Raw genomic sequence first — 26,899 nt, 5'->3', positions numbered from 1 at the left:
AGGGCCGCCGCCCCGCGCCGTCGGTCGGCTCCGGGCCGGCGCCAGGGCCAGCGGGCCACACGGTAAGTGCAGCCGGCGATCCCCTCCTCCCGCGACCCGCGCGTCTAGTCTTGGCCCCTCTTTCCCACACCCCCCCCCCAACCCCGGGCTCCCTCCCTCTCTCCGCCCCCCTCCCCCCTCTGTGATCCACGGGCGGGAGGGAGGCTCCGGGTGGGCGAGGAACTTTGCGAAGCGCCTTGAGGAGGCAGCGCGCGGAGCCGCGGCGCGCACACAACCGGCACACTCTCACACCCACACGCGAGTGCGCCGGGGTGTGCGCCCCGAGCGGGTTGCGTGTCTGCGTGTGCAGCATCGGAGCCGGGGCGCGGGGTCGGTGCCCCGCACTGACGGGCACCCGGCGCGCTCCCCCTCTCAAGCGCACACACCTGGCCACACACATCGCGCCGGAGGGTTCTTTTTTTCCTTTTGCCAATTGTCCTTGCTTTGGGAAAAAACTTGCCCTCTTGCAGGCCCCGTGGAGCCGGTGGCCACACTGAGAGCTTTTGAAGTCTCCTTCTTTTAATCTCCGTTATTGGTGCGAGATTAAAGCATTACTATCCCATGGTGTGCAGCTGGGAAGAAGGGAAAATTGAAAGAGGGAAAGACTTGGTGTAGGAATGCTGTTTGGAATATTTTACTCAGATTCTTGGCAGGCATGACTTTAATCGGTTGGCGGAATCGTCTAGGGACATTGAATTCCTGTCCTATATGGATCTGTGAATATCTATATATAATACAAATAATCCCGAATATTATTGGGCTCAAAATAACCAATTAAGTGATTCATACACGCGAAAAGTTCGATAAAAAAAGAAACTGCGCCCTCTGCTGTTTATTTTAGTAACCTCACCCGGGGACCTCCCCCCCCCCCCCCCCCCAGTCTCCATCCACTTAGGTTGTCATCTTGCAGGGCTTGCAGGAAAATTCCTAGCGGGGATTTTAAAGCAACTTTATTTGGAAAAGTAGGAGGTTGCGTTCCCATCCTCGAATTGTATAGATTTCCAGAGAGTAGCGGCTTTTGTTGCCCAACTCCCCCTCCATTCTTCTCTGTACTCCGAATGGTAATGGATCCACTCGTTATCATAAGTTTGTCAATCTTTGGAATGGAAAATTCTGAGTAAGATTCAGAATTGCACTAAGCATATGGCATATCTGGCACTCGGTTTGCTCTAGAAATAAGGCCCTATTTTATGACTGAAAATACGAAAAGTTTTCCTATCTTACAGAAATGGGGTGGGGGTGGGGGTGGGGAACTAACCAGAAAGATCCTCTGGCAAAATCCTTTATTCAAATTTACTTAATGGTTAGGCTTGTTAGAAAAAGTTTCTCAGATAATCTCTTTTCCGGAGAAGGGACAAGGTTTTTCTGATTTGTCTAGACCTTGTGAGCATCTCCAAGCTGTGGGGAATTAGCAACCTCAGATTTCATTAAGTCTTTTGAATTGTGTCACTTTGAATGTCTTACCCTCCCCCCCCCCATCCCTTTCTCTTTGGCAAAGAAAAGGCCATGCAGTTACTGTCCAAGATTCCTTTAGAAGACAAGCAACTTTCAGTTTTTCATTAAGATAAAATTTGGGCCTTTGTAAGTGGATCAGGACACAAAGGGGAAAAAATGCATCAAGTGTTTTACACTTAACGTTGCTCCAGTTTACATATGACTGAATATATGGGATATATTTCTTTTTCTCTTCTTAATGCCATTAAATGACATCTGTTTCACCACTAAAGACCAACATGAGGGCATTCAGAATTCCACATACTGGCTATTAATTTGGCGACACTTCCTACTGTGAAATTGAAGAGCTATAATCCTAAAATTTTATAAGAAAATGGTTTACTTTATTTGCACACAAAGCTTTTTTTTTTCTATTGAGATTTTTGTTTTGTCAGCTTTCACAGGGCATGTGTGTTAAAGTGATTCAGATTAGTTTTTTTAGGAGGAGGCTAATGTATTTTGCGGTTTCCTTTGTATATTTGCCATCGGTGAAACTACTTGTCTGCTTTTATTATTATTCTGAAAAAAAATAAGATAATATGTCAAAAAATTAAACCGTTACACATTGAGTTGATATGTTTTCTAAGTGTGGTAAAGATTTGGAGAGTTTTAGACTTACAAGAGCATCAGGGCGCTTGGAAGGAAAAACATTCATGCAACTCAAAGTCAGTTATTATGTTAACAAAAAATGCGTGCGTGTGTGTGTGTGTGTGTGTGTGTAATATTATAGGTCAGTAAGAGATGTAGCAATTTAAAAAAATAATTTTATCTTCAGAACCCAGAGTTTTGTTTCTAAACTTAAGGAGGGTGTACATTTTCTTAAATGTGTGTTTGAAGCCCTGGATATCTGAACTTCCCTATATAAGAAGGGAAGATTTGCTGTTTTGTGGGAATGAAACACCAGATGTCTTCTAGCTTTAACTGATTGTGAAATAATTTTATGTATTATCCCATCTCCATACATCCTGCCAAATATGGGCTCTCTGATTTCTCTAATCATTCTTCTCTCTGTGAAAACTGAGATATTTCAAATACGAAGATATGCTATTTGGTTTTATTAAGAATCTCATGATAGGTAGTTGCTCATAATACCCAATCAAGAATGAGTACATGTTAAATTCCTTACATTTAGCGAGACAGTTAACAAAAGGATAGAAGCAAATGTTTCCCATTAAGATGACTAGGACATGCCTTCTTCACAACAAATAAATAAATGCAAAGAGCATTCAGTATATCTTAACTATCTTGTCTAGTCCATCTCATTATGACAGTGTTCGAATCTGCTAATTTGGGTGGGTTATAGAATCTGGGTAATATATTTATCTCTTTGTACTTTTCCCTCAATGAAATGCGATTATAGTCCATGTTCTTTTTGTTCCTTCCCATTCAGAAACATGCATATTTATAAAACTCTTAATGTCTGTGAGGAGTGAGTCAATAGCTGTCTATTTCAGGTGCCCCTGAAGAGCTGAGTATTCATGAAATAAATAACCTACCACCCCCCCCCCCACCTAGTGAGATTATATAATAAAACGAATGAGCTGGTGTTAACAGATTTACTGTCAATATTTTCATCTCAGTTGATGAGATGGGCAATTGTTTTTAGAATATATTTGTCTATAATTTTCATCATTATTACTTCCAGTAATATTTTGGGAGGCTTCTTGTCCAGTGAGGGAAAGGGCCTGTGGAGTATCTTCTGGGAAGTTAATCCAAGGTGGAAGGGAATTTGCTACAGAAGCCTGGAAGATGTCCCATGGATGCAAAGCCATGTCATAGCCCATTTTAGTCAAGATCAGTAACATCTGTCAAGCTGAGGACATGACATAAATTTATGTTTTTACATTGGCTCTGCACATTTACATACCAGTGAGAGTCTATGGAGTTCTCATAGCACATTAATGGGTATTTTTATTAGAGAGGACTGCTCAGCACTTCAGTGTGTAGGCAGAGATGATGGCGTTACTCGATTACAGTGAGTTCCCAAGACTTGCAAAGCAGAGAACTAGAACTGGGGCTGCCCTGAGCTCTCCTGAAGCTGCTCACATTTAAGTGATGCAGACACCTGACGCAAATTCAGAGCCCACATTATTTGCCAATTCGTTTAGTTATGGGCCAGAAGGGGTTGGTTTAGTATATTAAATCCCCAAATATGTCATTGACTGTCCTTCTCCTAATCCGTTGCCTCGATATTTGCTGTGATGATCTAGCTTTTAAGGAATGATTGATGGGCGCCTGGGTGGCACAGTCGGTTGGTTGAGTTTCCTACTTCGGCTCAGGTCACGATCTCGATCTCGCAGTTCATTGGTTCGAGTTCGAGCCCCGCATCAGGCTCTGTGCTGACAGCTAGCTCAGAGCCTGGAGCCTGCTTCAGATTCTGTGTCTCCTTCTCTCTCTGACCCTCCCCTCCTCACATACTCTCTCTCTCCCTCTCTCGCTTGCTTGCTCAAAAATAAATAAAACATTTTTTAAAAATTAAAAAAAAAAGTGATTGATGATCTTAACCTGGTTCTAAGCATAGCCAGGTGGAAACCAATGCCATTAGGCAATAGAGGTTAGGGGGTAAATAATATTCTATTGTCATATCATCTTGTTTTCTTTGAAAACTCCGTACTTATACTTTAATGGCAACTTCTCCATTTCGACAGAGGCTTCTTTTCCGGTATGGCGATTCACAAATTTAATTTCTTATTAATTTTAAATTAAGAGGATTTTCTTTGAAGTGTATGTGGCACCGAAAAAAGTAAGGAGACCTGATGTGAAGAATACACACTAGAGTACATGCTACAGATACAAAAATTAGAATGAAATTAAGCAATTATGTTAAAGAACAGCTCAGTGACCCTCTGCTCCTGATCTGTAACATGCCGTGGTCAGTATCTTTTTCTGTGTCAATGGGAGCTCATTAAATGTAAATTCTGCAGACTAACTGAGCCATGCCGTATTAGTGCTTGCCAAAGCTTGACATTTTTAATACATTAATAATATGTCTGTAATGTAATGGAAAACTATTAATCACAACTGGTTATGTGCCAGAAATTTAAGCTATAATTGGCTGCTTCTTGTCAAGAATGTCTGTCGCACAGTCCTGCAACTGCCTAATATTCAAATATCTTGCACTCCTCTGCGTTTTTCCCTGTCAGTTCTCAAAATTCGATCAATGGTGTAGCCCATAATTCTGTGTAATGACCATCATTATAATTCTACTATACTTTAATGAGAATTCGTTCTATTGGGATTGCTGTTGTGTCAAGAAACAGTCACAGGCTCACATACGTTTCCTTAGTGTCCAAATTTATCCCATACATCCACCTGGCCATCCTTTATTTTGTGGTGGCCGTAGGCAAAATGCGGATAAAGAGTCACAAGACATAAAATGATTAGGGGATAACATTTCCAGTTTAACAAAAAAGTGAAGATTAAGCTCTGAGAGGATTCAAATATATACTTAAGTCATTTTTTAAAAACCAGTCTTAAAAACTAACTCATAATTTTCACTCGGTTCAAACTCAGAGCAGTCCATTTCCGGTCTTCCAGATTATATTGTTCTTGATAAATAAGTTGCTCTGTATTTGAAACTAAGAATGGAAGTTAATCAGTTCTAGTCTAGAAGATTTTACACTTCTGCTGTTGTAATGCCCAGGTCCCCTGTGCCCCGTGAAAGTGTTCTTGTGATAACAAAGTAGTACACACAGTTGAAAATGCATCTAGAAAACATGTGTGTGTATTTATTTTAACACCTTTTCAGATGATTAATTGTTGGATGTTTCTGAAAACATCAACTTAAAATTACCACTGAATCTGAAAAAGCAGAAGGCTGTACTAGCCACAACACATGCTTCTCTGTGATATTCTTTTTAGCTTGAGATATCAAAATGTGCCCAACGTGGTATAGTGTAGTCTTTATGTTAAAAGGAAGAAGCAGATTCAAATCAGCAGTTTATACATGTTTAGACAGACTGCTAATTATTGCTTCATAGGAACCCAAATATTCAACACTTTTCCTAATGGAAAATATCACAAATTGCAGCTGGATGATAACATTTTATGAATTGAATATAATGAAAATTGCACTTGCACCCATAAAGCAATTATTATAAATTACTTTGCTATGGAAACACTATTCAACCATCCGTTGGCATTTCATAGTCTCTGTGGCTTAGTTCATTTTAAGATGGTGCATTATTTAAATATATCGAATTCCTTTTATAAGATTGTTTGAAGATAGTGAACTTCCCCATTTAAACCGCTTAATGTGGATTAAAGGGTCTATAATGGTATTTTCTAAACTGTGGGCTTTTTTGTCCTTTTTTAGTTGTTTAAAAGACAGTTAATTATTGGGACTATGACAAGATGAACCAACCAATTACGCAAATACCTCTTTTTATACACCTGGATTCCCAATGTTATTGTTTGTTTAGATTTGGACAGTGATCTCTAAAGAGAAATGTTGCCACTTAAAGTCACCAGCGACAAGTACTCATAGTTGTGTACGCTACATTATCAGTTAACCAAAAGTACTCTTAAACAGTAATTTTTATTTTCTCTTAGAATCAGTGCCATATTATTCTGCTTCATGGCCTGTTAACTCACCCTCAGCTATTTTTATATGTGCGTTTTAAATTGTGCGTTTTAGTACCGAGCTTTTAGTTTTAAAGCAGTGTATAATAATCGCCTTTGGGACAAATTCTCGTCTGTTACAGAAAGTAAGTGGAAATGCATATGTAATGACTATAAAAAGATGTAAGAAAATAGAAAATTCTTATGAAAGGAAAATTTGCTCCTTTGGTTCTATTTTTGAGGATTTTTTTTCCAGACAGCCAAGTTGTCTTTATCACTAAATGCAACTAAACAAAAGAGGCTAAATTCTTCCATACAATGAGCAAATCCAAAGGGACAGCCTTGTGCCAACAATACGGGTTTTCACTCGAGCTAACAAAAGCTAAGAAATGTTCAAGGAATTTAGAGATTTTTAGGGTCTCTTTGCCAATAGACAAAAGGCATACAAGTAGTTGTCACTTCTTTGTCTTTGTTATAAAAGCATTCATTTTCCCCCATAGTTCTCCTAGAAGCTTTTCTAGCACTGCAATCCATGGGAAATGTTTAAATCTAGGTGCTTGCACTCAGTTTTGTGAAGATGGGAATATAATTTTTGAAGCGACCACATGTAGCTCACCTGGGAGATGCACATCTGTCTTTGTTATGGAAGAGTTAAATCCTTCCTATCAAAATTCTCCCCAATGTGAAGGATTTCTGTGGTTTGCTCAGTCTAGCAAAGCAGTGGAGGAAAGGTTATCCATATTACACCAATTTGCTTTATATTGCATCAACCCTCCCAAATGTCAACATATCAAACATTTTGTAATGCATCGATTCTGGGGCAATAACTTTTACTCTTATTGTTTCTTAAAGGGTGTTGGTGCCAGAAGGAAAGAATGATTGATGAGAAGCAGACACCGGGCTGTAGACATTCATCCTTTTGCTTCAGATACTGATATCAGTGCACCTGAGCGTCCTTTGTGAGCCGTGAGCGCTGAGGATCCCCCAGGGTTATCGGATGTACAACAGGAGAGCCATCACATCGCTAAGTCATCCTCCGCTCCTGGACATATTTTACAAAAACCAAACTAGACCCAAGTCTAATAGATATGTTCTAGGGCAACGAAAAAGCTGCAGGTTGTTGGCGACGCCTAACGCACAAGTATGGTAGGCTGCCACCCAAGTCCTCGATATACCTGAACGTGCACAGTGTCAACCCTTCTCTTTCAGATTTGGAATCTATATTTTGTGTTATACAGACTTCCCTACATATACATGTATATGTGTATGTAAAAGGGACATAGATCACAGATAAGGAAACCCTGCTTTATTACCACAAAGATTGCCAAGAATTTAGAGATGTATTTGTCAAGATTCCTGTCAATTCATGCCCTTTGGGTTACCGTGTCCTCAGTGATGCAGCCCTACCCTTTGGTATGGGGACATTATGATGTGTGTAAGACTCAGATCTACACAGAAGAAGGGAAAGTTTGGGATTACATGGCCTGTCAGCCGGAATCCACGGACATGACCAAATATCTGAAAGTAAAACTGGATCCTCCGGACATTACCTGTGGAGACCCTCCTGAGACATTCTGTGCAATGGTGAGGCAGCCCTTTTGAACAGAGGGTTTCATATTAAGTGGAGGCATGTCATATATGTGTACAAATGTGGTGAGTGTGAAGACTCAACCCATGCAATGAGCTGAATCTGGGGAGGGCAGATTGGTGCTAACAGGCTAGCTTCCTTCTCGGTGGAGGCGTGCAGGACCGGGAATTACAATTCACAGGGTGATTCAGGCACTGGAACGTGCCTTCTGCCTTCCCGCAAACCGAAGCTTCCACTGAGACAGGCATGTGTATATAAACGATAAAAGAAAGAGTTCAGCTGAGGCTTAAATTTCAGATTGGAGTCTGGGAATATGATCAGGCCATGTGTTTTATAGGAAAGGATAAAATCCCTTGGTAAACCCACTTTAGAAACACAAAGGTCTCTTCACATGCCTGTATAGGGCCACCCCTGAGGTTCATTGTTCAAGGCTAGATTAGAGTTCATGGTTTTCTTCATCAGGAAACTGATGTGATGCGGAAGTCCTTGGTTAGGAGATCACTGAGAAGAGAAGCAAAGGAGAGAGGAGCTAATGCCTCCACAAAAGTCTTGTTTGTCAACTCACGCTGGCCCTAATTTTCAAGGGTCATGGTTTTCTAGGTGTATTTTAAATATGAATCTTGGAATGTTGAAAACACATTTGTTTAAAAGTAATGACCTTGACATACAAATTCAGACACTATCCTTTTGAGAAGCAAAGTTAAAGGATTTATTGTTTTTGTGGTGTACATAAGTCTTTTCCAGGGTGAAAAGTTAAATGCTATGTGAAGGGATAACTTTGGAGGGACACATTGGATTTTCGCTTAGGACATGGTTGAATGTTTGCCTTAAGGTATTAAAGAGTTTGGTGATTAACATGATGTAAATCAAGGTGCTAAGGAGTCCAGACGGTGTGTTCCTTTGGTTTAGGTCATTTTTTTTTTTAAATTATGGGCAATCTTTATTTGGTACAGGAATCGGGATCCATTTTTCTCCCCACATAACAGATATAATCATATGGCAGATTTTAATGGTATTCTTATCTGACTTTATTATCTTGAACTTGGCCTGGCATTTTCAGGATAGTGAAACTATTAATCAAAGTAGCATCTGTTCACAGTCCCCAGTGAGTTAAATTAGCATAAGATCATCTTAGACCTAGCACGGTGGAAAAGGTTTTGTAAGAGGAAACAATTTTGAGCAATAAAGAGTGTTTTTACCTAAAAGCTAACGGCTTGCCATTTTTCAGAAGTGCCTTTGGGGACTGGCTTGAATTATAGTCTAAACCTGATTTTGTGGAGAGTGAGAAAAAGAGCTTGGCTATTAGGTGTCACTATGACTAAAGTGCCCTGAAAGACTAAATATTTCAAAGAAAGGACCCATCTCTCTGGGAAACAGGTATGTGCTTTGCAGGGGGAAAAAAAAGAAAGAAAAGGCTACATTTTAGAAATCAGAGACTTCCAGAAGAGTAGTTCATTCAAACACATTAGCAAAACTATAATAAATCTGTAGAAGAGCGGGGACATTTGTTGGCTTACTTATGTAAGGTCTTTGATAATTTCTCATGAAAGGTCAAATTTAAGATCTCATTGCAAATTGGGAGTGAAATTGGTATGCAGGTGATAGGCTGTGCACTCCTCCCAGCAGAGAATGAGTTCCGGGCCAACTCTTCATATTATGAAGAGCCCTCCAGCTCTGTATATTGGTTTGCATGACACTTGTAGCAATGTGCCTCTTCTGGAATTGTTTAATAATTTACAGATGGAAGTAAAAGGGCAGACATCCTTCTGCAGAGTGCTGTTTCCACCTGCATAGGTCCTGTAGAGTGTGTTCAACCTGTAATTTCAATGTGCAGCTTTCCTGATCTCAGCCCCCGGCGAGAGAAGGCTAGTTCAGCACTGTTTCTGTCCTTGTGGGGAAGGGTTTATTTACTCGGTGTCCTCAGTGTGCCTCTCTTTCCAATCATGAGTGGGAAAGGGCACATTACAGAACTTCGCATGCTTGCCTTTCATGGGGACGCAGTGTAAGGTCTTTAAACAAGTCAATTGCCTACCAGTTCCTAGCTGTGTGATGTTAGAGACCAAAAGAGAAAAGAGAATCCAAGTGATAGCCCTCACCTTTCTCAAGTGCAGTAATAAGTATACTTTGTATGTTTATCCCCAAATCCACGAGACCGTCTTTTCAAAGCCTACATCTGAGTATGATGCAGATATTTGGAACCTTGGTGTATTTAAGCTTGTCATGGGGCAGAACTGTTTTCCAGGGGAGAGTGTAAGATTTGTGCGATGTTAGCTTTCAGTGCCTAATTTGGACTCCTTAATATGCGTATGATTGGCATAACATTTAATAACCTATCCTTTAAGCACATACTTTGAGACTATTTGTATGCATATTATATGCCAAGTCAATGATAATGGCCTAATACAGCAACACTTCCTCTCTGAGGTTTTGGATTTTCCATAAAACTCTTTAGTGTAAGGGTTCCTGACACCAGGCTGTAAAGCTGTCTCAGTTTGCTGTCATATCAGACCTGTTTAGGGCTCCCTAGCCCAAGGTCTAATGGGAATCCATGGAGTCATTTGTGTTACAGCTTTCACATTCTTTCCTCCTTGACACACATCCTTTCCTGCTCATCAGAGTCGTTATGGCCCATTACATCAAGGTGGCTGCCACACAACGCTCGATCACTACTTAGCCCTTGTATGTAGATGTTTGCTGCAAAATGGTTTCAGAAATCACCTGTCCAGTTAGTGACACCCTTATTAGCTGTGAGTATAACAATTCTGAGCACTAAGGGCACATTCGGTGAGAGAAATACCCTGAAATTCCCATAGCTGATTTGTATGAAGTTGAAGTTCATTGGCAATGCATTAAGAGTCACTGTTGCTGTTTTTCACATTTGTGCTCCTTCGTTCTGTGGCAGTGACTATCCAGGAATGCAGCATACACTTTATGGTGACATTTTAGGGAAAAAGGGCCACATAATTCCAATTGATGATAGATCTTGGCTTACCAACCTGGATGACCTACTTAATAACTCTTTAATATATAGTGGTTTTAAATTGTTGTATATGAGTATGACCCGCATTTGTGAACATTAATTTTATGGGAGAACTCTGCCATTTCTATTTATGAGAGTAAAATAGGGGAAACCTACACCCATACACACATCGATGTGAGTTGTGTATATTGAGATCATACATCTTCTTTTTAATTTAATGTATTCTTTTTAAGTTGTTGGTAGCCCAAGAAACATCTCTGCTAAGGAGGAAGAATCTGATTAGGAGGATTAGTCTTTTTGTTTTTTCGGCCGGGATAATACATAGCATAGATCGTGTCCTTCTTCCAGCCACATAAAAGCCACAGGTAGCACAGCTTTGTCAGAAAACACAGATCATCCAGTGACGACAATTTGTTTCAATTTGCATAAAGAGCAAATAGGATGATCTGAACCCGTGTGTAAAGCTGAAGTGACAACACAAAGCTATGACTTGTTCTTTGTGTTTAGACAAACTTAGCTGTCATATCTGCACGCAACACCCCAGTGGCTTAAAAATGGCAAAATTATCTGCAATTATCTCCAGCCTGCAGCTAATTTTCTGGATAAGTTAAACAGAAGCTTTGAAAGGAAGCCTACAGACGGAGGAAGCCATGTGCGTTTGTACAATTGACGGCCCAGCAGTGCTGATGGCTGTGGAAATGGGGGCCCTCGAGAGCTGCTATGGATTTCAGAGCCAATCAAAACTAAATTAGGAAACAAAGATTATTAAAAAGTCTTCTGTGCATGTAATTGTGGCATAATATTATGAGGTGGACATTAAGTGTTTCCCTTGGAGACCCTCGGCATCATGAGTGCAGAGTGCCTTTAATTACAAGTAGACTCATATTCCTAAAAAAATGGAGAAAATAAAGTACTCTGAGGTGTAGTTAGCAATACCCTCATTATGTTTACTGAAATAATTAAAAGAAAGGGTATAATTTTTCTAAATAAAATGTCAGAATTTGAAGTGAAAATGGAATTCCTTTAGGAAACTTACTAATGTGCGCCCGTACCCTTGACAGGCGTTTATTCAAGTACCACAACAGGCCTATTAAGGATCATTCCATATTGTGCTATTTCTAGAAAGACTCCTATTAAGGAAAAAAACCCCAACTTTAATTATCGTAAGCATTGTGGATAGAACATACTTCATTTTGTTCAAATGGAATTTAGGAAAGTAGTGGAAAGCCTTTGGGTTTTCTGATTTTGAAAGAACCCAGCAGGTGAGTGAGGGGTAATGCATAGTTGCTGGGCGATTCATAACTTAAATTTCAATTTGACATCAGCACAGGTTGCCATCTGGTGGCTATCAGGTGGCCTCTGAGAAATTAATTTGATAAACCAAGTTACATTTTCAGCGACAAGGCATTAATATCAATTTTCCAAAAACTGGAAATGACATTGACTTATATAATAATCAAATCATCTTAAAATAACTCTGCTCACATGAAACATAATTCAATAAATGAATGAAGCTTTAATAACAGTGACATCTTTCATTTGAACTGATTTATCCCTTAATTATCCCAGAATGGAATTAAAAAAAAAAACAGCTCCTTCATTATTAACACTTCATTGTTATTTAGTTCATTATTTAGACTCATATCTTAGAAAAGTTTAGTTCACGTTTGCAATGAATTCAGTTTCATGGAGATCAGTCTTTTTGATCTATCACTGTATCAAGTATTTCCTTGTTGAGGAGCCTGCAATAGCTCCTTATTATCTGTTGCATCAAATCTAAAGTACTGAAGCTGGTTTTTAAATCTGGTCATGTTCAACCTTATTTCCATTAATACTAGGACCTTGCGTATGGCGCCTTCAGGGGACTTACGGCTGGTGATCTGATTGACGGGGGGCTACTGCATTTGGACTGAAGCTCAGTGGCGTGGTATGAGCAGAATATTATGGGGAGGGGCTTGGGAGAGAGCTGGTAAGGATTGTGGTGGGCTAACAAAACTTAAAACCATGCCATGTCGCTAAATGTTCTCAGATACTGTTCTCTATGTGCGCAAGCGCCTCTGTCTCTGTTGGGCTGGTGCTTCCCAAGTAGTATTCCAGACTACTGAATGCAGAGTGAAGTGAGCAGAGTCCTACAGCACGTGCAAAGCTGAGAGGTGGTGGTGAGAATCAAAGTCAAATAACATGTGTTCCCTGCCTCCAAAGGAAATCTGAATAAAAAAGTAGTGTGTTCTCACAGGCTAGGGAAGCCTAGAAGCAAAGCCAGCATTCAGAATTTAAAGGTGAAACGTTATTTTGCTGCATATCAAAGGGCCACATGGAGAATACCATCTGGTAGCCAAGTGCCTGATGCTAAACAGTGTCTGAAAAAGAAAGAAAAAGGCGGGGTGGGGCAGATGCAAGCACAGTGTTTAAACGACAGCCTAGTGGCCTGAATGATGGTACATGGGCTCCTTATATCTGGTAGGATGGAAGAGGAGCAAAAAAAAATCACAAAACTTGATGAGTTAGACCTACATATGTCACATATATGTGTATATATATAATATGCATATATCGTATATATGTACATATGTATTTTTCTTGACTTAGTTGATGCTGGAGTGTGCTAAGATAAGCCTGCCTCATATACCTGGAGCTCCAATTTTACACAAAGATGAGGAGAAGCATTTAACTGAATGCGCAAATGAAACATTTTTAAAGGTGAAACATGGGAAGGTTATAAGTACCTTGTAGTGGATCACTCTGAAGTTCCTCCTCAGTCCCCCAAGGGGTAATCTTACCTGCGGCTCGGGAGGGGATATCACTTGAAAAGTGTGAGACGCGATCTCCTAAAAATACCATAGCCCTTCCAGGTTGTTTTAGGGTGTCTCACCATATTCTCCAGACTTTGGGGAGGTGGGCTTGCTCTCCTAGCTCTGGGACTGGACATGGGTCCGAGGCTGGCACCTTGATCCTCTGACGTTGAAGACTATCGTCATCACACAGGAAGTGCCTCATCTCATGTGTTTTCTCTGCGAGAACACGCAGAGGGCATTCCTCTTGCTTGGAATGGTCTGTGCTCCTCTGCACGTCTCTTGGTTCCAGCCATCCTTCGAGGTCAGTGTGAAGTTTCTATATGTGTACTTCCTGCCACTTTCAGCGCATATCATTTTCTTGTCGGTGTGTATATGTTAGTCCCGCCTATATACCACACTGTATGGCACCGTTTAGCACTTACTACATCTTACTGATTAATACACCCCCATGCACATTTGTTTTGCGTGTTTATTGCATCCTGACTCTTTATCTGGACCACCTCTCTTTAAATGAGGTGATATGTAAGAAAGCCTACCACATTTTCCAGTGCCCCAGAGGGACTCAACAGAGACTGTACATTTTATTGCTTTTCTACTTCGTAGCATTTACAATGTTCCTAGAGAGCAAATAAATAATAACATGTTTTTAATTGATTAATTGATCAGTTGATTGAATGTAGTATTTGATTTTCCAGAATGTTTTCTATTTCTTGGGAACTTTTATCATGAATGTTTTCTTTTCTCTGTAAATTAAGAAACAACGGGAAAAATTTGGCTACTGCACTTGGGCAGCTTATGATGATGTTCTCACGAGAGATGGGAGGGGCAGAATCTACTCAGAGTTCCAACATTGAAAGTGTATATATGAGGGATTTTAAAATTCCATTTCTCATTTGAGAATCTTTGAAATGTATTTTTCCAAATAGAAAATTTGAAAAAAAAATAGAAGAGCTTCACATGCAACATTGCAGTCATTTTGTCATATTTCTTCCAAGTCTCTCTCTCTCTCAATTTAATGTATATTTTGTTTTACAAAATTGGAATCATATCACACACATTTTTTCCTCTTTTTTTTCACTTACTGCTACACTTACAGCATTTACTTGTATCATTATATATTCTTAGGAAATATGATTTTGATAGCTATGAATATCTGATTATGTGGATATACAATGTTTTATTTAATTACCCTCTCACCTTGAGAGCCTGATGTTCTTTTCTTTTTCTTTTCCCATTGGTTATATGAGGTGATGAACATTTTTCAGTGTAGTCTTCTTCATTGAGCATATCCTTCTCCCACATTCAAAATCTCCCGTATTTAAATGCACATGTTTTTAAAAATTTTTAATGTTTATTTATTTTTGAGACAGAGATAGACAGAGGAGCAGTGGGGGAGGAGCAGAGAGAGAGGGAGACATGGGATCTGAAGCAGGCTCCAGGCTCTGAGCTGTCAGCACAGAGCCCGATGTGGCATGAGCTATGAAATCATGCCTTGAGCAGAAGTTGGATGTTTAACTGACTGAGCCACCCAGGTGCCCCCACAAGTTTTTAGATTGTTGAGCTCATTATATTGTATTTGGCTGAGGCTAAAGAGTGGGACTATGTTCTTGAGTTCTCAAGAGTGGAGAGAGCACTGAATGCAATAGACATTCTGTTTGTCAGTCAGGGGGACTGAAGTTGGCATGTGGGACTTAGGCAAGCCCCTCTCTGGTCCTTACTCTCCTTTGTGTGGACTTGAAGGAGCTTCTAGGGACGGGAGGAAGACAGCTTCTACCACACAGTGGAGAGCAAAGTCAAGGGATCTCTTTGGGAGCAACAAGTGAAAGATGAACAAATTGCACCTTATAAACAGTACTTCTGGCTTTAAAACTTGCTTTAAATTGATCCACAGTGAGAAATACATTGTATATTACAACTCATTAAACATACGCTCTCCCACATACACCACCAAAACAAAGCTTCACAAAAAGAATGCTTACCCTTCCTAGGTGCTATGCCCTCTGATATTTTTTTTTTCCCTCATAGTTCTTTTTCATCTTTAACAAATAACTGGAAATTATATTTTGATTGTGATCCACAGATTATAGGTAAGATTGTTCTTAAAACTTTGAGTAGGTGGGAAAATTCTGTGCACATCATTGTACAACATTTTTTTAAAAATCCAACATTATGTGTTTGTGATTTACTGCTATGTAGTATTCTACCACATGGATATTTCTTTAATCAATTTTCTATTTCTAGACATTTGCTTTGTTTGGTTTTTACACTTTAAGGCTCTTGACTGGAGTCAAATTGTCCTCCAGAAAGATGATTACTTTACAGTCCGTTTTTAAGCATTTTACAAAAACGTGCTATGCATGAGATTCTCAATACTGGAAATTCTTAAATATTCTTCTAACATGGGGCCTTACCAGATAAGTGATAATAATGTACTTTACCAAAAGAATAATGATAAAATTATCCTTATTGCCACCATCTTTTCTGCTGAGATAACTTCTATGATTTTGCATTGATAAATGGAGATATTGGAAGGTGAAATAACATTTAATTTTGTAAAGATGTATTTTTTGCTTGTTGATTAGATTGGTGTTTTAATGTTTCATGGCCAGAGGCACCTGAGTAGCTCAGTCAGTGGGGGCGTTTGACTTCAGCTCAGGTCATGCATGATCTTGAAGTTCGTGAGTTTGAGTCCCATGTCGGACTCTGTGCTAACAGCTCAGAGCCTGGAGCCTGCTTTGGATTCTGTGTCCCCCTCTCTCTATGGCCCTCCCCTGCTCATGCTCTGTCTCTCTCCCTCTCTCAAAGATAAATAAACATCAAAAAAAATTTTTAATGTGTCTTGGCCATTTACATTTTCTTATTCCTAATTGTAGTCATTTTTGCACTTACTGCCTTTTCCCCCTTAACTTTTCTGTTGAAGCCAGCAACTAAAAATATGTATATTTGGGCCTTTTAAACAGACACCATTTTTTTGTCAGTTGATTGTGTTAAAATTGCAAGTAACCTTTCTTCCAGAAGAACAGGTCTTGTTTCAGGGATTTCTGCATACCCTTCATTTTGTGCAAATTTTATGTATTCTTGCAGGAGATTTTGGTGGCAGGGAACCACCATCTCAAAGCTGAAAAAAATTCATTTGTATGCCTCCTCATATCTTTTGTTCCTACTGTAAGAACTTGGAGAAGTTGTCATTTACCCTAAGCAAAGCACCCCTTTGCATTTTTCATCAGTCCTTTGGAAACAGTTGCATACTAAAACATATTAGTTGTATAAAGGGGCTAGTGTGAAAATCTGCTGTAGTTTTATTTCACCAGACCAGTGGGCAGACTAGTTTTTCATGTGCCGTTTTTAGATTTCAGAATTTCTTTTCTTACCAAAAGGGGAAAGTGTTGAAAGTTGTTTCACACGCATAATATTGGAAAAGAACTTACTGAGATTGGCAGGTTGTAAGTTTCTTCTCATCTTTCTGGGAATAGATAGATACACATAGTATCAGTTCCATGAAAATTAAAGATGCGAGCTAAGGAAGAGCCAGAATTGGTTTTCATTCTTTGACCTACTTTGAAACTGATTTCGAAAACATTAAATGAAGAATTGGGCTGGCTATTGCTGTGGTACAAAGAAATAGCTCTTTTTGTTCCAGAGGGTTGATGTCCATTGAGAGGTCTAGCAGCTTACATTATAATCAGGTCTTGTCTGAACAATGACTTTTCACCATTCCATGTATACTTTTTGTTTCTTTCCTGTTGCTCTCTTTCTTTCTTGGAAATGATAAAACGAAGAAATCAAATACACTTCCCAGCAACTCTCTCCCAAGGGAGAGGACAATTCAACACAAATGGTGAACGCAGGTTGGAACAAGAGGCTGTGTGCATGATAAAGAAAGTGAGCCGGTAGGCAATATGAGGTTGGCTGTGATGCCTGGACCACTCCATAATGATTTTGATTTCAAAGACTAGTAGAATAATCATATACGTGGTGTTAGGGTGTGTTCTCATCAGTGTGTCTACTGTCTGACTCAGAATAGTGTTCTATTTAGCCATCATTGGAGACAGTGCTTTAATAGTGCCTAGCACAGTGCGAAGTATGTAATAGTACTTAATGCATGTTTGTCGAACTAACCTTGTGCTATTAAAAATAATATTTGTAGTTGATACTTATCAAGAGCTTCCATTGTGCTATGCACTGTACTAACTAAACATTTGCCTTTGTTGGTTCATGGAATCTTCAATCCCATCATTATCCGTATTTAATAGGTGGAGTGATTGAGAGATGAGGTTAAATAACTTTTCCAACTAAGTAGTGGGAACAGGATATAAACCCAGACAGTATGACATGCATGTCCTACTCATAAGCCATACTATAAATTCTTCCCTAATTTTATTTGTAGTATGTGGAATAAAACCATCACAAAAACCTTTTTAAAAATCATATTTATGATTTGGACTATGAGCACAATACTATGGTTTTGTTATTTAAAATGCCTTTTATCTGAAATAACCTCAGAAAATTGGATTCTGTAAACAGAGTTTGTGGAATGTTGGAAATACACATTATGTGATGAGTGTCTTCATTCAGGGATAAGAGAACCAATCAACAGTGTTTGTTTCCATTCCTGCTTTCTTTTCCATTAACATGTTCATATAAATGGAAATAAGCTGTTAGAAATCATACAGAGCGGAGTACATATTGTGTTCACCATCTAAAACCAGAATAATAAGTCAGCAGCTGTTGGCTAGTTAACAAAATCATATTCTTGTGGGGGAGGTGTTGAGAAAAGTAGTTAGCGTGCTGCTTTTGATTTTTTTTTTAACAGTATCAATAACAACTGTTATATAGCCAACTGCCTCCATGCTGTCTCCACTCGGATGTCTAGTAGACATTTTAAACTTAACACATTTATTATAGAACTCTTGATTTCTCCTCCCCAAATGGATCTTGCCTGTAGTCTTTCCCATATCTATAAACAGCAGCTTATATTTATCTAGTTGCTCAAGATGAAAAATCTAGGAATCCTCCTTAACTCCTATGTCCCTCACAACACACATCAACAAGTCCTGTTAGCTAAACTTCAAAATGTATCCCAAATCAGATTGCATTTGTCCCTCTCCACTGCTAACAACCGAGTCCCAACGAGCTTTATATCGAGACTTCTGCAGTATTCCCTAACTGTTCTCCCGGCTTCCCACTCTCTCCCTGTTACCAAATTCACATAGGTGTTATAATATTATAATATAGCACATAATGTAAGTATTGTAATATAGAAAGGTTATACATATAGGATATAAATATAAAATACAATTATAAAATATATAGCATAAATACTATATAGTTAGATAATGTAATTATATAATATAACTAGAGATCAAGTTTTAAGAATCAGGATCAGTCAGTCCTTTCCCTGTTCAAGTTGCTCCTCAATTGTTATGTCCCACTGAGAATTACATCTACACTCTTTTGTTTTTAATACATTTTTTAATGTTTACTTATTTTTGAGAGAGAGAGGGAGGAGGAGAGAGAGAGAACGTGCACGCACGCAAGTGGGGGAGGGGCAGAGAGACAGAGGGAGACACAGAATCCAAAGCAGGCTCCAGGCTCCGAGCTGTCAGCACAGAGCCCAATGTGGGAGTCGAACCCATGAACCATGAGATCATGACCTGAGCCAAAGTCGGACATTTAACTGACTGAGTCACCCAGGCACCCCTATATCTAGAGTTTTACTGCTGCCCAAAAGGCACTATATAATCTGGTCTTTGAATACCTCTCTAAAGTCCATTCTGATCACTCCCACCTTACTCACACCATTCTGCCTGCAACTTCTTGGTGTTCTGCATAAAACTAAGTTTATTTTTGCCTCAAAATCTTCCCATAGCTCCCTCCCACCTCTTATTCAAGACTCTGCTTTGTGAATACCTTCTCAAAGAAACTTATATGACCACCTTATTTAAATAGCATCTCTTGGGGCTCCTGGGTGACTCGATTGGTTAAGTGTCAGACTCTTGACTTCAGCTCAGGTAATGACCTCATGTTTGATGAGTTTTGAGCCTTCCCATCAGTGTCGGTGCTGATAGTGCAGAGCCTGCTTGGATTCTCTGTACCTCCCCTGCTTGTGCTGTCTCTCTCAAAAATAAATAAAATTAAAAAAAAAAATAAATAGCATTTCTTTCACACCCTTTATCCATTCCTTGAGCCTGCTAACTTTTTCTTCACTGAATTTATTATAGGGAAGATATTCAAACTATTTAACAACTGGGACAGCATCAACACAAACCAATCAGAAAAGACATCAGGGACTGTACCTTACTGGGTACCATCTGACTGAACAGTAATTCTAACGACTGGACATTTATTGTGTCACATACTGCTCATTTATTTCTGTCTCTTTTCTCCTCCACAGTATAAACTCCAAGGGGCAGGAACTTTGTCTTATGTCCATAGTAAGGCTCAATAAATATTTGTTGAAGGAATATATGAGCTGCCAAAACAGAGATATGTTAATGTGATGATAGCATTCGTATTAAGGACTATTGCTCTAATATATACATGGTCTTTAGAAGTACTTAGGCTGTTGGAGGTCCTTACTCTTGAAGGTATCATAAACATTTTCTTTTTTTAGTTTTTTAAAGTTAGAAGTACATAAACAATATAGCAAATATATGTACAAGCACCGCTTAAAATGAACAATGATGACATTACATTGTTTCTGTTAAGATTTTAAAAAATAAATATTACATTACTGACTAAGTTGAAACCATCTTGTCTCCATCCTCTGATCCCTTCCTTGCCTTCCTTTTCCAGAGGAAACTAGGATCATAAATTTGGTGTATTTCCTTCCAGTTCATGTTTATATATATTTTTTATGTGAAGCTTATATGCTCAAAAACAGCTTATAGTTTTGACTTTGGGTTTTTTATGTTACCATCATGAAAAAGCTATTTATAATTACTTTTTCATTCAACGTTATTTTTGTAAATTACCTGTTTGTTCTATACGATTTAGTTCCTTCATATTAAAATAATCTCTATCTATTCCATTAGATAAATATATTCTTCAGTTGTAGGAATTTAGCGTGTGTGTGTGTGTGTGTGTGTGTGTGTTGTTTGTTTAGTTTTAGTTTTTTGCAATTACAAGCCACTCTACAAAAACCACCTTTGTACCTAGATCTTGGTGCACATGAGCAAGAGTTATTTTGTTTTGTTTTTTTATCTCAAGGTGTGCACCCAGAAATTAATCTGAGGTATGTAAAGTCTTGGCATTTTTATCAAATGTAGTTGCACCACTTTGCATTCCTACCAACAGATTATAAGGGTTCTTCTACACCTTGCTTTATGTTGATTACTAATATGTTTCTTGTTATGTTATGAAAGATATTTAAGAAATCTTGTTTCTTCTATTGCTTTAGTTATCAGGGTACTCATTGTTGGACTTTATAATGTATCACAGCAACCATAATTAACAGGATTTTTGATAAAACTATATGTACCATGGCTTTTATTCTTTCATCTTTGTTTTATTTATTTAATAGTAAATCACTTGGAAGTTGTATGAACATTGCTAATGAATATTCATAATGGTGAATCCACAAGAGGAAGAATGAAATTTGGAGGAATAAATATTGAGCTAAACTATAGAGAACCTTCTTTGACTAGATCTTTTTACAGAGGGCAATGAATTTTAAGAGTAACATCTTACATTTGGCCACCTGAATTGAAAGGTATACCCTGATCTGTACGGCTAATACAAAATTCAAAGCTTAAAAAATTACTCTTTTTCCCAAAATCATTGTTTTCATTATTAGAGTGTAACAATAGCCAGTAGTGCTTTTAAACTGGAAGTCTCCTTGCTTACTTTGCAAGATGATATATAAATATTGCCTCATCCATCACCAGAATGACTTGTCTCCTAGATGAAAACCTGAAGGGGATGTGTAACTGTAATAAATTTGGGCAGCAAGAGAAGGGTTCCATTTCCAATTAAAACCACAGCCAGGAAGTTTCCATTTAGACTGACAGTACAGGTGCACTGTCGGTACATATTTTATACATTTGCTTGTTTGTTTGGGGCAAATTGGGATTGTTTTAGGAGTAGTAACAGTAAAGGAATAGCGTTATACTTCTTTATGCCCTCCTAAGAAAGGATCAGTTGCTCCTTCTAGACAGGAACTTTCTGAGATCCCTGGGTCTTGGGCATTTAGAATCCGGCATTCAGAAGTGGAGTTGTCTAACTTGGGAAAGTGCATGCCTTTAAAGATATTTTACTGAATTCAAACAGTCTCCAGGTTCAAGTTCCAACTTAAGTTATTTCACTGTTTTTTTTCTGAGGGACAGTAAGATAATGATGTGCTTAGCACAGTGCCTGGCACGTAGGAGATGCCCGATAAATATTATTCTTATCATTGTGATTATCATTTCTGTTGATAAAAGGGTAAAGCCATTCTGATTCTCATTTTCTGCTTTGAAGGGATCTCCTGAATGCTCTCTCTTTAGTTCCCCTTTCTGGGAGCTGTCTGGCCTTTCCTGACGTTACTAATGGCATCTATTAACTAACTGCTTGTGAGGGGCTGGCTCCAAACCAGGTATTTAAAATAACAATTTCACAACTGTGGTTTTGAAATAAATGAAAGGTGTTGTAAATACCGCAGTATTAAAATCATCATTCATGGATGCCACGGCATTTGCACTGAGATTATAATGGATAGTGTATTAACAAATGCACTAGACATGTCTGATGACAACATAAAGACTGTCTACAAACACAAAGAAAACGTTAACAAATAAATACCTACGTGAAGATAAATTAAATAAAAGCTATTTTATTAATCAGATGTTGGAATGGGCACAATATGTTGGCTTTCACAGATGCTTTGAAGTAGAAGAGAGATATTCAGTATGAGAAATGGAAATGCCGGATCCCAAATAAATTTTCTCAGCTACCATATTATCCACAGTATCCCCTTTTTCAAAAATATTCAATGGGTCTCCACCTCGACTGTAGTCCTGGTCAACAAGATGAAACATTGTTCCTTGCAGCATCATTTACGGTAGCCAAGATATGAAAGCAACCTAAATGTCTAACATTGGATAGAGAAAATTATATATATATATATATGTACATATATATGTGTGTATGTGTGTGTGTGTGTGTGTATAATCATATATTGTTCAGCCATAAAAAATGAAATCTTGTGATTTTTGACAACATGGATGGACCTTGAGGGCCTTATACTCATGAAATAAGGTAAGCAGAAAAAGATAAATATCATATGATCTCTTTTAAATGTAGAAACTAAAATGAAAAGAAAAAGGGAAAGGGAAAGGAATAGAAAAAGAAAAAGAAAAAGAAAAAGAAAAAGAAAAGAAAAAACCAAGCTCATACAGGCACATATTGGTGGTTATCAGCAGCTGGGAATGTGGGGTGAGAGAAATGAATGAAGAGGATTAAAAGAGACAGATTTCTAGTTATAAAATAAATAAGTCATGAGGATGTAATTAACGTACAGAACGGTGACTTGAATAGTATTGTATTGCAGTATGAAAGTTGCTAAGAGAGTAGATCTTAAAGGTTCTCAGGTTCTCACCACAAGAAAAAAAGACTCTGTAACTATGTATGGTTACAGACGTTAACTAGACTTACCATGGTGAACCTTTTGCAGTATTATATAAATATTGATCCATTATACTATACATCTGGAATTAATATAATGTTGTATGTCAATTATACCTCTATTAAAAATAACATTGTTAAGTGAAATCGAGACCCATGATTCTTCCTTGATCCCACTATATTTTAGTACATATAGTATTTGGATAGTGAGTTCCATCACGGCAACCAACGAGTTGTATTATCAAGGCTGCTGACTGTGTGAATCAGTAAGAGGTTCTGTTTCCAATAAATGTATCCTTGCGCCATGGCTTAGAAAGGAGAAAATAGGTTGGATCTCAGCTCGTCTACTACTTGGTTGGCTTCTTTGTGTTGGGCACAGGCTGTCCAACTGTGTTTGTTGGTTTTGTGCGCTGCGCAGATTTCAGTTATAACTTGATCTCGTTCTGGATGCATACTGCGCTTTGGAATGAGCACCGCACTGTGGGGAAAAAGCTATTGTAGCAAGCCATAGAGAAATTGTATTTTTATGTCATTGAATGACAAAGGTAACAATTATTAGTAATTTAACCAATTTAGCAAATACTTATTGAGCCCATAATAGGTCCATGGAACTGAGCTAGGGCTGTAAGGATGAGCAAGACAGACACATTTCCCAGCCGTGTGGAGCTCATGATCAAAGCAAGGAGAAAACACATGATACAAGCGTACCAGTAATTACTACTGTGATGAATGTCTCAAAGAAGAAATTAAAGTCCCTGTGAGAGTATATACTTATAATGCTGCTGGTGATAGGAAAGTAAAACTGATTCTTCTTGAAGAAAGTCTGGATGTTGTCAAGTGCTATATGCTCAATGGTGTTATAAGTTTAGCATGTATATTCTTTGAGCCAGGAAGCATACAACTTTATTTTTGAAACTCCTACAGTAAAATAACTTTGTCATCACAAGACTAGAAATCTAGCCCCAACCTTATTTCCATGTATACACACACACACACACACACACACACACATATATATATCAACAGAGAGAGAGAGAGAGAGAGAGAGAGAGAGAGAGAGAGAATCTCACAAGGGGCAAAGAGAGAGAGAAGAGTGGGCTCCTCCGAAGTGGGGCTTGAGCTCACCTAATGTAGGACTTGAACTCAAAAACCGTGAGATTGTGACCTGAGCCAAAGTAAGATGCTTGACCTAGTGAGCCACACAGCTGGCCCATTTGTTCATATTTTTAAGGCAATTTAAAAACAAGAATTTTTAAGACTTGCAACTTACACATTACAATAGGCAGTTATCTTTAACAATACGTTTAGCACTTTGTTTTGTAATTATTGGTTACTTGACTGCCTTTCACAGTGGATTGGAAGCTTCTTGAAGAACAGAGACAGAAACTTGTTCTCTTTTTTATCCCCAGAAATAGTTTACTGTCAGAGGTATAGCAGGCCCTTAATATATAACCATGGAATGAAGCATTCTTCTAACAGTCTGCTTCCCAAATCTCTGCTCTGTGCACTTTTACTTTTTAATTTTTTGTCTTGTCTCTCAATAGTCTTTTCTGCTTCTTCAATTCTCCTTTCCACTGTCCTTGCCATTGTTTATGATATCAAAGTAACCTCATGCAGAATCTGACATGAGATGACCCTTGGGGATATTTGGGGGGAGTATTTAGTATTTTAAATCAGGGGTTCCCTCCAGTTCATTCAGTAATGCCGGAGCCCTGTGGTGGGCAAAATGGGAGATAATGGGGAGATTCTGCCGCCAAGAAGCTTTATAAAGTAAACAGTTATTTGCAAAGAAGAAGAAAATAAATGCTATGCAAGAACTACATTTAAAGAGCTGTAAGATCCAGAGGGAAGGGATTCATTGCAAACTCAGAGGGCTCAGTGGTAGCTTCACAGAGGAGATGGCCTTTAAGCTGAGCTTTGAAGGAAAAGTAAACTGTTCTGAGATGGAGGAAGAAAGACAAGGACATTTCAGCTTAAGGAGACAAGCAAAGCCTTGACTTTAGCTTTCCTTTTGAATAATTTCCTTTTGTGGATCTATCTCAACAGTAACAAACGTTATGAATGTGCCATCCCCGAATTAATCTAAATCCTGCTCAGCTGTCCTTATGTTTCCCACCACATAATACTGAAACATCATTTCTTACACTTGGCATGTTCTCCCACTCTCTAAGATATCAATCATTAAACACAATTATGTGGGTGAAGGCACTTTATAAAATGCAAGTACTATATAAAATAGGGGAAAGTGCCATGCAAGGCACTATAACTCTTATTACGTATTTGCAAGCTCAGTGATCACAAATCTTAGTACTTCACAGATGATACGGAGATTCAGCTCAATAAATATTTATTGAAGCCTACCAGTAATTTTGTACAAGTTACCTATTTAAACTTTCAGAGCTCCAGGTCCGATTGCCTGGTTTTTGTGAAGATTCTCTGACATCATTAACTTTGAAACCTGTATAAGAAAAAGCCACTCAACATACCAGACCCTTGGTTTGACTTAGGCCCTTGATACCAAAAGCTTTGCTGGAGCGCTGAGACTTACATATAGTAAGATATATAGTAATTCACAACAACAGGTGATTACATACCAAAGTCACTGGTATCGTCACTAAGTATCATGGGTTTGCGTCTTTGTTCAGATGTGGGAATAGTCAGAAAGATCATAGTGATGAGTATAGAATTCAAGTACAAGCAACTTAACCTGCCTTGTGTCTGTAAGCTCTGATATTCAGAGGGTCTTCCATAATCCTAGCCCAAACCTCACTGTTCCTTCTTCCCCCAAAATACTCATTTAAGACTATATGACATTTTTACTGGCACACTGGACTATAGGTTTTATCATTGTTTTCCAGTTACAAGCATTTATAAGACTGCTTAAATGCCTTTTGGAAATTTGCTCCACAATGTTCCAGAACAAATCTTCATCACTTCATGAGTTTGCCTACAGCCATCCTTAAAGTGGCATGAATTTATGCATGATCACTGAGAAGAACATTCTGAAGGAATCTATCCATACATGGCAGAACATCAGTGTTACATTTTTCCCAGTTTATTAAATATTAGTGATATATGTTATTACATATAATTCATTATTATCTCTGTTGAATTTCTAAAGTGTTTGAAGTTCAAATCTCAGGTTAATTATACTAAAGATTCATATTTCTATTAAAAATAACTTAAAAATGATCTCATGCATCTTGAATAATGTTAATCCTAATATATAGGTGGCAAAGCTTCATTTTATAAAAGAGAAAGCTGAGATCTGAAAAGGTTAATGACTTGCTTTAAGTCCCAATAACTAATAAATAATAGATATTGGATTATCACATATTTGTAAAGTTAATAGTAATGAATTTTATTGAGTATACTTTACCAGACCCTGTATAAGTGTATAACATGAATAAACTGAATCTTTGAATGGAAGCTTGAGTAGATTTAAGAAGGATGTAAATATGTCGCCCTTGAGTTTTTAATTTTTTTTTCAAAGCCATACTTTTTTTCTTTTAATGGAAATGTCTTTTGTGAGTTAAGTAAGCACTTGGCAAAAGAACTTTGCAGTCCTTATTGATGCTACTTACTTTGGCTGTCATAAAGCCTATAAAAGGCTTTCACAGAAATAATGCTAGAACAGATTCCTCTGGGCTCCGTACGATCAGAGACATTGGGCTATTGACGTATTGATACCAGAAACGAACTTTGAGATCTCTGGAGAAAAAGTAGCCTGCAATTTCACAGTATAATTAATGGGAGCTTTACTGTGAAAATAGAAGATTATTCACGTAGTCACAGTCTGAAATGAGGAAGACAGTTCTCAAATGTTGCTTCTGCTGGCTTTAC

General features: G+C 38.4%; 1 protein-coding gene across 5 annotated transcripts in view; it reads left to right on the top strand.

Moving 5' to 3' along the window:
* The window catches only part of NTNG1 (netrin G1), a 307,008-nt gene that overhangs the window by 837 nt on the left and 279,272 nt on the right, over positions 1 to 26,899 (top strand). For all 5 annotated transcript variants that reach the window (XM_029949313.1, XM_029949310.1, XM_029949309.1 and 2 more), the window contains exon 2: positions 6,946 to 7,677. In XM_029949313.1, coding sequence (XP_029805173.1) covers positions 7,432 to 7,677 — 246 coding nt within the window. In that variant the 5' untranslated portion in view covers positions 6,946 to 7,431. The remainder of the gene's footprint in view (positions 1 to 6,945; positions 7,678 to 26,899) is intronic.

Source organism: Suricata suricatta, chromosome 8 (assembly GCF_006229205.1).
Source record: "Suricata suricatta isolate VVHF042 chromosome 8, meerkat_22Aug2017_6uvM2_HiC, whole genome shotgun sequence".
Classification (NCBI taxonomy): Eukaryota; Metazoa; Chordata; class Mammalia; order Carnivora; family Herpestidae; genus Suricata; species Suricata suricatta.
This window is presented reverse-complemented; position numbering and strand designations above follow the sequence as displayed.